The sequence below is a fragment of the Pholis gunnellus genome (assembly GCF_910591455.1).
Source record: "Pholis gunnellus genome assembly, chromosome: 20".
NCBI classification, from domain to species: Eukaryota; Metazoa; Chordata; class Actinopteri; order Perciformes; family Pholidae; genus Pholis; species Pholis gunnellus.
In genome coordinates this window covers 7673884-7687907 of record NC_136547.1, presented here as the reverse complement: position 1 = coordinate 7687907, position 14024 = coordinate 7673884, and the positions used below count along the sequence as shown (strand labels likewise).

The following is a 14024-nucleotide window of genomic DNA, read 5'->3' as shown; positions in this document are numbered from 1 at the left end:
ACATGTAATCTTTGGGTTTGTGACAGCCAGCGTAGTCAAGGCCACCTAAACCTAGAACCAGGTCAGAGACCCACACTGACTCGTTTCAGATAAAGTGTGGAAAAGATCCACATTCCCATAAAAACACCCCCCGAAAACAAATAAGGATTCCTGTGTACACGAGAACCTCAAGTGAGGTTGAAGCATGCTGGGAGAAAAAAGTGAAACTCTATGAAAGAATAACGATGATTACAGAGAAAATCCCACCCTAACAGATGCAACAAAGGAGATGTCAATCAAGCAGTCTGTAATCCGGCAACAGAGGTGGAGACGCCTGTGTTGGTCCATCAACAGGCTACTTTATAGTTTATAGTGTTTTTTTTTTGTTAATCTAGTGAATAAAATCCTATAAATCAAATAGATTATTGGGGAGTTATGCAAAGCACCAAATCCTGCTTAACCCTGTCTTCATTCCACACCATGCATTGTGTTACACTTTGTTTTACTACCAATCACCTGTCACACAAAGGAAAGGTCCCTGAAATAATCCCTGAAAATCTTAAACTTTATTCCAACATCTGTCCTTTTATTTGGCACGTTTGTTAATTAAACTCGACTGTTAAACACCGGTTAAAAGCCTAACCAGGGCGAGGGCTGCAGCTACGCTCCTAACTATATAGATTACATCTGTTGCACTGCTTATTCTTATGTAACCGCGTTCATCCATATGGACCCTGTTAAATAAACAAATAAACAAATATTCGGGAGTTACCGTGTGTTTATGCAACTCCTGGTAGTCTCCCTGACCACACAGCCTGCCACCCAGGCGTCGGCCCTTTGTAGTTGCCAGATGAGCTGCAGGCATGCAAAGGTGGGTGGGATCGGCTGTGGGTTTTTGTGCCTTATAGTTTTCACAGAACCCACATGCTTCCTTATCTGTATTAGCCCCACTTGACTTCCTCCGCAGGCTGTGAAAACAATCCCAGTTATTCCTGCCCCCCTGACAGATAGACACGATGTCCCGCTTGTGTTTCCGACTATGAAAACATTTTTGAATATTCCTCATATTTAACATACCTTTTGACTGTGCGTCTCTTCTCCTCCTTTTTTTCTTTTTTTGTTTTATGATTTATTGATTAGCCTCGACACAGAAGTCTGTTGGCGGGCGCATTACAGCTAAAACTTTTAAAGGTTGCCAGCGGAAGAGCTGCGTTAGAGAGAGATGGAGGAGACAGGAAAGGGAGAGAATTCACTTCAGGCCGCCTGGTGTGTGTGTGTGTGTGTGTGTGTGTGTGTGTGTGTGTGTGTGTGTGTGTGTGTGTGTGTGTGTGTGTGTGTGTGTGTGTGTGTGTGTGTGTGTGTGCATACTTGGGAGAGAGTTTTGTGTGGTGAGTGGGTGGGTGCGTCAGTCAGTCGGCTCTCTGCAGTGCACTCAGCCGCTGTGCTCTCCTCTCGGCTGAGTGGAAACATCATGTGTCTGTGGGACGCCCCGTTTCCCCCCAAACTGAGACCAGAATAGACAGTTGGAGACGGACCGCGGGAGGAAGAGGGCGCACAATGGACTCATCCAGAACCTCGGAGTAGACGACGTGGAAAAGAGGAACCAAAAGGATAGTTTGAGGATAGTTTTCATCTATTCTGCCATTTGATCTCACCACCTCAAACCTGGCTATGCCATGCTGGCTCAGAGGAACGGGCTACCACCGGGCTGTAAGCCGGTTCCCCTGAAGGATCGGGACGTGGACGTCGGCGCCGAAGGGTGCTGCTCCATCACTCCGTCCCCGTCGTCCGGAGGGTGTCCCTGGGCTCGGCTGGCCGGGGTGGACGGCTGCCTGTCGGAGCCGTACTGTCTTTGGTTCCAGCTTCTGGCCAGAGCGTACTGGGGGGAGGTGGAACTGGGGCTCACCAGTCCTAACCGCAGCGTGTCCTGGGCTCGGCTCAGAGAAGCCTCCAGGAAGAACTGTGTCCGCTCTCGGGTAAGGACGCTTTTGCATGACAGAGATGGAGAAGCATCCTCGTGAATTTGGCATTTTGCGGAGGCAAGTTGTGCTCCGGTTTTTGCAGGCATTTAGGAATTCCCTGACTCGCTGAAAATATGTGTTGAGGCGATATCAGCGTCTGGCAGAGATGTATAAGGTTACATAGGAAGCATTGGAGAGGTGAGGGGCGGCTACACTCTGTTGTGCTGTCTGAGGAATTTAGTGTGCGTCATCCTGCTCTCCAGCGGTAAGGCTAGTCCTGTTTCACTGACCGATATCTTTTGTAATGTGAGCGTGTCTGTGTCCGTGTTTGGGTTTAAGGTTTCATTTATTGTTGGACCCTTTTTTGGAGTTTCAGAGTGACACTTTGCTGTAAGCTGTCAGAGGAAGATGATGTTTATTTTCCAGCTGTGCTTATTTTAGAATTTCTTCCTCTGCCATTACTTAGCGAGGACTGAAGTCTCCTCCTTTTGTGGAGGCAACCGAAGGCATATTTTCCTATAGTATAGTGGACAAGTGTGACTAATGTTAAAGTCTGTGGTCGGAGAGGGAGAGAAGTTTGGAAAGAAAAGGCGAGAGGGAGTGAAAGAGGTAGATCTGTGAGGTCAGACATCCCAGGGGTGACTCACGCGCTTAAAAAAACAAAACAAAGAAAGAAACAGTGAGGAGAAAAGCTGAGTCCACAAGTAACGCCATTCAAATTCACTCCTCTCATATACATAAAGGAGCAGGAGTGGGCATGCAAATGCACCGTCCCGCAGGCCACGGCACCATATGGCAGCACGCAGATCAAACCCTCGTTGTGCACATGATGGAGACTGTTCCGATGAACAGACTGCATGCATAATGAAGTCATATTTATCAGGTTAACTGTGGGAGCGTGTTTGGAGCAGATTTACAGTATTGTGGCTGTAGTTTCCCTCCACTCTGTGCCATGCTGCTGCTTCTTTTACCGTATAAAGAGATGGATAATGTGAGTGTGTGTGTGTGTGTGTGTGTGTGTGTGTGTGTGTGTGTGTGTGTTCCTACTCAATGGGGCATTTGAGCCAAATGGCTTAGCGGTTGCATAATACGACGTTACATTTTCAGCATGAAATCAAAACAAACAGCAGAGTCGGGCTGTCGTTGCTCTCCTCTCTGTAACACTGTGGGCCGTGGCTTGCTTCCAGCTCCGCACCGCTGGGTATTGGTGGTGATTTCACCAGTCACACCATTAAGCCCACACCCATCCCGCTCTCCGGAGGCCTCTACATCTGCTGCTCCCAGCCCGGCGGAGGAGAGGTGTGGACAGAGAAGCCTAGAGGGGCGGCGGGGGAGAACGTCTTTGTTTTGGATCCACACCGAAGATGTGTTTTGGTAGGAGGAGAGCCTGCGGAGGGATCCGGGTTGAGGCTGAGACTCTTGGCAGGCTCCCGTAGCCACGATGGCAGCGTTAGCGATAACCGCTAACGCGCGCCCTGCGGTGCAGCGGTTCAGCTCCATCATTACGTCGACAATAGATGTGACAGAGGTCTCGCCGCTCAGACAGCTCGCAGCAGCAGGAGAGGTCCGAGTGATTCTCAGTGGTGGCGCAATGTGGAGATGTTGGGATTCAGAGTTATTGCATATTTCCTGCTGTATGGTTATGGAAGTTATAAATCTGTGTGGTGAAGTTCTTTGGAAATAAAGAATCAGAACGGAGTTGAAGTCCTGGATAGATTATTCTGAGATTGGTGTTGTCCCGTATGTTGGGCTATTGCAACACCTAACAAAAAATGTGTCTGTAGGGCGGCAACTATCGATCATTTGAACTATCATTGGTTTTCTTCATTGACTTATTCAATTCAGAGCATAGCAGCAAACAACTATTTGCAGTGTAAAGTGGATTAATGTGTATCCAGTGTAGTCGCTCTCCCTTAGTTTTGTTGAGGTAGCCGGGCCGGCCGGGCGTGTTTTTAGTGCATGTTAGTGCACGTGAGCGTGCCCCACTGGCTAGCTCATGGCTGCTGCTCTGCACTGCTCTCATACAGCGGTTACAGCTGATAACGTCATTACAAACACATAGCTACCACCCTCTGGTTCTCTTTCAGGTGTGACACGGTTAGCTCTGTCCGCACTGTTGTCGTTGTTTGCACCGTTAGCGTTGTTCACCGTTGGCGCTGTTTGCAGCGTTAGCGCTGTTTGCACCGTTAGCTAAGCCGCAGGCTCGCTACCGCCATGTTGAGAGCTGTGTGGAGGCAATGGAAATGCTGTGAATTTCGTATTGAGCACTTTAAATCTTTTGGTCTCTAAATTGTCCCAAAATAATGAAATGTGCTTATCACAATTTCCCAGAGCCCATTGCAACATACTCAAATTGTTTGATTTGCCCAACCAACTATCCTAAACTCACAGATATTCCAGTTACAATGCTTTATAGAAGATAAAGCAGCAAATAATTACATTTCAGAGGCAACAAATATGTTTTGGGCACTTTTGCTAAAAAAATGACCGGGGAAGATGAATGATTATTTAAAAAAACGATGAACCTACCGAAAATGTATAAGACTAAATTATGAAAATAATCGGAAGTTGCAACTCTACACCGTGTAATGTAAAAACAATAAAGTTTTGATGTAATTTGTGACCACCCACACTCCCTCTGTTTGTGTCTCTGTGTGTGTTTGTGTTTGTATTGTAACATCATCTTCAGGAAAACAGGGTTGTGACTGTAAACTTCTCTGACTCACTCTGTGTTTCCAGCTCAGCTACAGTTGCCATTTGAGAGCGAGTCAGCGTAAACACTTTGTCACAGGACGGTCAAATGCAGAGTTTTGCTGCTGATGTGTGACGCATGTGTCGTGTTATATAGGCATGAATGTAATGTTACTGAAGCTGAGAGCTGCCAGCACTTAAGGCTTGTTTTCATCCCGTGTTAGTCACAGTAGGAATGTAGAAGATAAGTCTGTCATCGTGCAAACACGCCAAATAGCCCCGCAAAGCCCCAAATGTGCAATAACTGAAGCCACATGTACGGCTGTGTGCAGCTCGCGGCAGTACAAATGTGGCTTAAATGACGACCCTGATTATTTCGACAGATATTGTGATCACTGACATGAACCACAACTTAGGAACTAAATTATTTGACTGCATTTTTGGCCTCTGTCACCAACATTTTAACTGTTTTCATCTGGGGGATGCCGAATGTGCTGAGTGAGAGGATTTCTTTCTGTATCTGCAAGCTGGAACTCATGTCTTAATCAACAGCTTCTACTGAATTTGTCACGTGATTTATCTATTCTCACCGTTTAGACGGATCAGCAGCAGCAGAGGAGATCAGTTTGCTGCTATTTGAGGGCATTTTTATTTCACTGGAGATGGCATTAAGAGTCTGGGGACATTTTGAGCTCATTGACCTTAATGTACGTGAAGATCAAGTCAGGAGAATAACACAGCTCAGTAGAATAATCCCATGATGAACCAATGATGTCGTGGTGGAAATGAAGGGCTTTGTTTGAAATATGTTGTATGTATGATAGTATCAATCTATCTTTGTGCACTAACAGCACATTACAGTCTACAAACCATATGTCAAGCTTCTTTTCTTTCTTAATCCTAAAGGCGTAAACCTTGTCCACAAAAAGACACCTTTGTTATTGAGCAGCATCAACCCAACCTAGCCCGACTAATGACATCTATGTCTTGCCGTTGGCTGTTTCATCTGTGAAAACACACTTTTCTTTGTTTAAGCCAAACCGCTTCTCTTTACACAATTACTGAGGGCCGAAGTGAACAGAGTGACGGTATTTGTTTTGTTTATACGAGTCGGTTCTCAACAGTGAACACGTGGACATGACCGTTTTACTATCAGTGCGTCATTGTTTTCACAACCACGTTTGATTGACCCAAGGGTCCAAAGATACATTTGGGGTTACACGAGATTATGTATATTTCTTTCCAACTTCTATCAATTATTTGCGTATTGTCTCGTTAAATACTGGATACTCTCACCTGATAGGCCTCTAAAAGACCTTTTGAGTTCAAAACAAATCTGAGAAAGAAAAAATATGACTTCAGGAGTAGGCATTGCTTAAAAAAGTCACCAGGTCAAATCTGTATGCTAAATATGAAGCTAAAGCTGCTTAGCTTAGCTTAGCTTAGCATAAAGACTGGAAACAGGGAGAAACACCTAGCTTGGTTCTGTCCAAATGTAACAAAATCTGCCTATCAGCACCTCTAAAGCTCAATCTTTTAAAAAAACAACGCTGAATCTCTTTTTTTTTCTCTTTTCAGTCTTTATGCTAAGCTAAGCGAACTGGCCTCGTGTAGCTGATATAGCTTATATTTACCGTACACGCATGTGTGGTATCAATCTTCTCATCTAACTCTCAACAAGATGACTGTATTTCCCAACATTTATTATGAATTAAGCGCTCCTCCCCTTTCCAGTTTCTTTCTGTGTCAACAGTGCAGTTTTTTGGTCCCAAAGATCAACACTGACGTACCCGTTTGTTTGTGATCTTTTCAGGCCAAGCAGAAGGATGGGCGCGATCAGAGCGAGGCGTCGGCCGTGGCGTCTCTCGGGGCCGAGGAGGAGCCTTTTTCGTGGCCGGGGCCCAAGACGCTTCACCTGCGCCGAACCTCCCAGGGCTTCGGCTTCACACTGCGACACTTCATCGTCTACCCGCCAGAGTCCGCCGTCCACAACTCTCTGAAGGTGACACAACGTCGTCTCTTGCCCAAAACACAGACACAAAACAACCTTTATATCATCTAGGCAAGGCAGGTTTACTTGTATAGCACATTTCAACAACAAGGTAATTTAAGGCTGAGTAAGTGTTTAAAATAAGCAAGAAATTGTGACCGTTGAGGTAAGAAAATATACTCCTGTCACCAAAGTAAATAGACTTTTGTTGAATCAAGACGTTAGCCTCAGAACAGAAACAGGATCTGAACTGACTTTATTTAGCTTTTTAAACACCTGATTTGTGTGACACGGGGGGAACACGATCAGAATCCATACTTTAAGCTGCTGTTTGAACACAGCTGTAGACAAACACCTCAGTATTCAGTGCTGCTGGGACATTAGCGGTGTGTCCCAGTTCCACACTACTTACTAAACTGCGTACAGTATGAACTATTTATCATATTTATCTTGCTTTTACTTGTCTGAGATCCTCCTGAAGCTGTTTCACCACCATCCACCTCTTGTTGTAATTCTTTCCAGCTGTGAGGAGCTCCTTTATTTCCTTTGTGCAGTAGAGCTGTGAAGTGGAATGAAGTGTTTTTTCCAGTGTTCCCATTACAGATGTTGTCTTTTAATGATATCCTGGATGTTGGTTAACACAGAAACAAGGGACTTTAATGTAAGGATTGGATCGGTTTATGTTATTTTTCACTGGTGGAATCGGCCTTCGTGGAGGTCTGGAGCTTTCCTTAGATTTTCTTTTTTTCATCAGTTTGGAGAACAATACAAAACACTACAATACCCACAAGTTGGTTGTTGCTGTAACGTAGAAGAAACCATTTAAAGGTGCAAATTAAAAAGCTAATAAATAAATAACAGAATAACAGAATTTGAAGCTTGCTGATTGGATGTTTGTTACCGAAATGCACTTTGGGAGTTGTGGTTAACTTCTCGCCTTACATTTCTATGTAAACAAGCATCTTTTGCATATTAATGTCTTTGAATCTTCATTTAGTCTCTTTACCAATGCTGACATACTGAGACCCATAGAGTTGGGATACAGCTTAGGTTATTTGAATGGTATCTATAGTAAGTACCGCATAAGCACTTGCAAATATAATCAGAATTTAATCTGCTCAAGAAGCTGAGACGACTTGTTTAATTGTGGCCACACTGACACAGACTAAAGAGCAGCACCATGATGTATGTGAGCACGTCATGTCGGTCGTGCACAGCCTCCCTGACTTGTGTCATCCCACCTGGGAAGTCTGCCAGCTGTCTTGTGGATAACATCAGCACCAATCAGCTCTTTGGTTTTAATCCTGATGTTACAGCACTTCCGGCTCCTAACGGGCACCGACTAACACACACTAAAGGGCTTTGGCTAAATACCACGGGGCTTCTTTAACGGTAGAATGTGCCGGTGTTTTGTGTCCGCCTTCTCAAAGCTTATCATGGCCTCCTGACTGTTAGTTTTTGTAAGTGATAATTCAGGATAAGTTGGGTTTACATTTCTCTGAAGTGTATTTTGACAACCTCTTCAGTTTGCAAAGGAGGATTTCCTCCAAAGTTAGCATAGTTTCTTCTGTTTATAGCTTTTGGCTTCTGTTCTGCATGTTGAAAGAGGAACTGTGGCACGACAGTTTGGATTTTCAGACATGTGTGTAACCAAAACGATGGATAGTTTCTCCCAGAGGCCTTCCTGGGTATCACAATGTTGTCCAACGCGGGCCACTACGTGCTCGGTGGTCTTGCTGTAACTATAACAGAAGGATATGAAAGTCTGTGAGCCTAAAATTGAACTGACATTAGCAAGTTTGATCAGAAACATGGAGCCCAGCGATCTAAGATGCCTACGATGCAAAATGAAGTAAAGCCGAATTCAGCTTTTACTCTCCTGCGTAACAAGTTGGCGTTATTCTCATTTATTCATGTAATTAATTCTGAGACGTTGATGTTTGGAGTTACACAACTAAAACTACATTTTGTGTTGACTTTGAGCCGACTGTCTTGAGTCATCTGAGGCCTTCTTATCATAAGACGGGATTCTGGGAAATACTCAAACCGAAGCCTTAAACTTCAATCCGTCAGGTCACACTCACTGTACACCCCAACCAGTCCTCCCATTACGTAACCCCATCCTTATACATCCATCACATTTCATTGTAATTACTTTCAGGGTCTTGGAGTGGAGCTCTTGATTAATCACAGTTTGAGGGTATTGGGGTTAGCTTGAAGAGGGTCAGAGCGTCTTAAGGAAAGCCTTGGGAGAGCAGGGAGTCTTTAAGGATACATGCAGGACATGTGTGCCACTGGGGAGAGGTGGATTAGAGCAGCAGTGTGTGGGTCTCAACTGGGCCTCGCAGGGAAATTAGGGTTAAAAAAACACCAACATGGCTATGAAGTGGTTTTTGGGTTGCTACGTCTATCAGTTTTAAGTATGTAGCAGTGTTAAATGATAAGATATATTTTTCCTTTTTCTCTGTGGATCATCTCATCCTTTATTCAGTGCTGAGAGATTCCTTCTAGTGCTGTAACCAACTATTAATTTGATCATCAATTCACTGCTTACACTATAAAATGTGTGTTGAACAGAACACTGATACATCATCGCCTTTTAACTAACAACACCTTTTGTGAGGCATTTAGTTTAGTTTTTTCTTGAAAAAAAAGGAATAATATAGCAAATAAAATAGTTAAAGTGTGATGTGACGTCTTCAACTTGCTTGTTCTGTATAAAAATGTTCTCTGTTTTTATTTACCATATGAAATAAACAGATATTAAATGTTATATTCAAGTTAACTGCGGTGCATCTACCCGTGAATATACTGATGCAAAAGATAAATAAAGAGATAATTCCCCCCAAAAAGGAACCTCTAGAATGAAATTAAATCACATTTCATCATCATTTATTTTCTGTCTTTTCTCTTCCAGGATGAAGACAACGGCAGCCGAGGTAAGTGTTAAATTGTGTTTAATGTTCCCTTTTATTTTGAAATCCCTGCATGCGTTGGAGATGTGCTCTGTGATCTGGGACCTCAGGTGTCGCAATAAGAACGACACAGAAACCATTTAGTATTAGCTGTTCTTCAGTGGCTCCCCAGAATAGAGACCAAATTGGGATTGACAGTCCATTACTCTAATGTATTCTCTCTCCTCTAGAGAGATCGGTCTGAACATTTCATTAGCGTTGGCCCCTTCAGTCCCGTCGATAGCTTCATAAACCCTGGCACGGTGCTGGAGCCGGCGTAAACAGCACGGTGCAGGTGAAGCAGCGGGCCACGATGTCGCGCTGCACTTTGCTCTTCAGTCGCAGCTTTGCTGTCGGCTTGGCGAGGCCTCAGCATTCCTGAGAGCGTCCGGCTCGACGTTCCAGTCTCCTCGGTATTCTGCTCACGTCTGCAGCCCGGCATGAATGCAGGACGGGTCGCTCCGCTGCATCTGAAGCCTTCTTCAACTGCTTCCTGTCTGTGCGGCGTATAGCAACACACAGCACGTGTACGTGTGCTCCCATGAAAACATGCACGAAGGCCGAACGGCAACAGCCAGGTCTTAAAGAAATAATCCATTGTTTAAATAAACATCCACGTTGCTTTACTTTAGTTCATGTAAGCCTTTGTGTTTTCTCATCTAAGCTCAGGGTTTGGTCGATCTTTCTGTTTTGGAAGCGAGCCGATACCTTTCTGGCAGACGCAGACGGTGTTTTCTGTTTGTAATAAATGGGCGAGAAAAGGGAGAAGATTATCGTCATTGGCTGCTTGTTTGGCTTGTAATGAACCCAAAGTCCCACCAGGTGTGATTCAGAGAGTTGTTATGGCATGAGTGGACAGTGAAAGTGAAGAATCCAGGGTGAGAGCAGGGTGAGCGCAGGGTTTTTGTGATAATTCTCACTCTTAACCGCCTCTCAACGGGAAATTGAGAGATTCCTGTAAGTGTCCCTCATCATCCCTCTTGGCCCTTGGTGTCACATTCCTTACACTACAGCCCCCCCCCCCCCCCCCCCCACCCATTTTAACCCCTCCATGTCCACCCGCCTCATTCAACACAGGCCTCAAAACATTAAACAACCCACACACCACGGGCCCTGCTGTGGAGGGAGGAAACCCCGCAGGGAATGTGTGTGGCTGCACATTCTTGAACTTGGATTCCTTTATGTGACTCTACCTGAAAGAAGTCATGTAAAAGCCATGTGTGATTGTGTGAAGAGGTACGGGGAAAGAGCATGAGAACCACTCACTGCGAAGCTCAATAGATGGAGAATAATGATTCCCCCCCCCCCCCCCCCCCCCCCCGCCCCCCTGCTGCCACAGGAAGTCACTTGGCTTACTTCCAGCCTCTCATAAATCCTCCTTTGCCTCTCAGCAGTGGTGATGATGCTGACAGGTAGGAAGGCCACAGCTGACAGCAACAAGGGGGCAGCACAGTTGATCAAGATAGTCAAATATGTTATTAAAGTGCACAGTTGTGTAATTGTGACTGGACACGCAGCTGGATCTTAGCATGAAGAACTTATTTTTGACTAAATTGAGATAAAGACCGATCTATCAAAGTTCTGTTCATCTGGTGCCTACTTTTCTGTGTAGTTAAGTGTCCGTGTTTATCACTGCAGCCAGCTGCGGCCCTTAATTGTAGGTTTTCCTTTCACCAAACTGCTGCTGATTGTAATTTGTGTCCAAATGTGCATTGTGTCTTCTGCTCAGCACCACCAATCTAATTCTGGCTCCCAGTGATCACGACTGGTTCTAAAACATACACTAAGCTTCCATTCTGTTAGTCACACACCTCGCTGAAACTAACACAGCAGCACTGATACGCATCCCTTTATGAAGGTTATGGAATGGAGTAATAAAAACAGTATAATGTGTGTATACTAATAATATATTCCTCAACTAAAGAGCCTCTTAATTACAACCTGCAACAGTCAAGCTGCCCTTTAATGAAATGCTATTGAACCAAACCGCTCTACAGAGGCATTATCATGTTCTGACCTTTTGGAAACATCAGTTGACTGAAAAGTCTCACCACAAGGTCCATTTAGTAGCTTTTCCGGAGCTTTCGACTGTCTTCCTCAGCAGATGGAGTTTGTCCAGATGTCACTGAGTTTATATTCAAACATTTCTTTAAGCACTCTTTGTCCCTGTCCGCTAAAAGGTTGAGAGATAAAGCTAATTCTTGACCGTCTCATTATCTTTCTGTTATGTAGCAACATGTAGGCAGAGACTGAGAGGGATAGAGAAAGGGATTAGTTGTGGGGTTTTGAACTCGTAGACATTTAGCTTTGGTGTCACATCTCCCCGACGCCTACAAGTTGTTATTGTTGCTATGTGACCACCCAGCTCACTGCCGGTCACGATCAGAGCAAAGCAGCACACGCCCCGAAAACACTCCGGAGCATCGAGGGAAAAGCCGGCGCAAAGACACGCGGACCGAGACGGACAAAACATCCAACGTGTTCAGTTGTTTTAACATTTAAAGAAAGTTTCACTCTGCAGCGTTCTCCAGTCTGTGAAGCTCCCTGCAGCCTCTGCACTGCAGTTTATTTGCTTGACTGTGAGCCAGTGTGTGATGAGGCTGTTGGTGTTTGGAGAGGAGGAGGAGGGGGGGGAGGAGGAGGGGAGGGAGGGGGGGGGGGGGGGGGGCTGCCGACCGCATGTTGACTAGCTGGGTGTTGCCGCTGGAAACACACCAGAAAACATGGACTCACACACACACACACACCCACACACACACGCTGACGTAGATACACAGATAAACGGACGTAAACAATGACATCCAGCATGTCGGTGCATAGTGGAAGCGGAGGAATGATGAGCGTGTCAACTTTGGATCCGTTTGTTTCCTCTCACAGCAGTTGTCTACATACCAAATCTTCCTCCTCTATCTCACTTCCTCTCTTCTTCCTTCCCTCCCTCCCTCTCTGTCTCTCCCCCCCTTTCATCTCTCTCTCTCTCTCTCTCTCTCTCTCTCTCTCTCTCCGTCCAGCTGCAAATTTTAGCAGCTTGTTGAAGGGTGAAATCCGAATGAGGCGTTCTGTGCTATGCTTATGAATCTGTGGTGCCTCAGCAGCACAAGAGAACTGTCTCCATCTGTTTAAATATTTGTTTTGCACTCAACGGGAAACACTTTTCTCTGCAGATCCCGGCTTTATTTCCATTTTTCTTTTCTTTTTTGGGTCAGATTTGAGTTGGTTCCCATAAAGTCTGCAGAGGGAACGTAATGCAGCACAAGCAAACAGAATTCCCCAGTATTCTCCAGTGGGCTGTTCAATGCTCCACCTTCTTTAACAAAGCTGCGTCCAAAGATCTGTCTTTCTGTTCTCCTCCTCCTCTCTACGCTCTAACCTGCCGGCCTTTCTCTCTCCATCTCTGTCTTTGTTCACTTTTCCAGTTTGAATTTGTTACCATGAGGCCTGACATTGAACTCTCCAAATCTACATTTCATTTAATATTGTGTTTTTTATTTTTATTTCATTCTGGCTGCGAGTGGAACTCCTGACCAGTTCTTTTCATCTCGAGTGTGAGTAGTTGTAAATCGGACAGCTTGTTTATTTATAACATCCACATAGAAGTTGTTGAACATGAAGACTCGAGTCATAAAAGCGTTTTTTAGGCAAATGTCCAAATCCAATTGACTGTTTGCTCGCCTCAGTTAGGATTTCAGAGTCAAGAGTCAGCGGGTGTGACATGCAACAAAGGTCCCGAAGCTGAAATCGAACCCGCGACCGTCCAGTAATGTTGCATGTAACAGCTCACCAGGGTTAGTTTGCAGTTATAATGTTGACAGATTTACCAGTAGTAATCCATAGTTACTTTTTAAACAATTGGTTCTTGATTTCATTTCTTGCTGGGAAAACGTAGATTTTGCTGAATTTAAAAAAAAAAACTAGCTAGCTAGCTAGTTAAGCTAACTAAAGCTCAGTGAGTTTGTTGTCAACGATGTCTCAAACTGACTGAATAAGTTGTTTGGATGTGAGCATCTTGTGAAAGGAGTATTACATATGCACTTGATGCTGTCACCATGAATAAAGTCTGAGGCTAAAGCTGCACGTCCTCACCTGTTGAGTAAATCATCATCATCATCATATGAACCTCAAACAAAGGTCTACATCTCAATTACAGAAGTGACGGGAGCCATTTGTGCACTGTCCGTCACAAAAACAAGATTCCATCCAAGAGTATGAATCTAAAATGCAGAAGTGAGAGAAGCGATATCTCTTTGTTAGAAAAAAAGAAAACGGACACCACATTCCACATTCACAGCCAGTTGGCTTAAACAAGAGACCGTATTTTAGGCTCCGATCATCAGGTTCCAGATGTTTGTCGCTTGTTCCCTCAGTTGAACTTTAACTCCCTTGGTAGATAGTTTGGCTTGATTCAGAGAAAGAAAACAAACCACTGAATCAAGTTTATTCTTTATTTTG

At 44.7% G+C, this 14024-nt stretch overlaps 1 protein-coding gene across 1 annotated transcript in view; it reads left to right on the top strand.

Annotated features, from left to right (window-relative positions):
* arhgap21a (Rho GTPase activating protein 21a) overlaps positions 1-14024 on the top strand; it is a 68017-nt gene that overhangs the window by 26906 nt on the left and 27087 nt on the right. Inside the window, exons 2-3 of the mRNA XM_079181494.1 lie at positions 6445-6633; positions 9539-9560. Of these exons, the coding sequence (XP_079037620.1) occupies positions 6445-6633; positions 9539-9560 (211 nt within the window). The remainder of the gene's footprint in view (positions 1-6444; positions 6634-9538; positions 9561-14024) is intronic.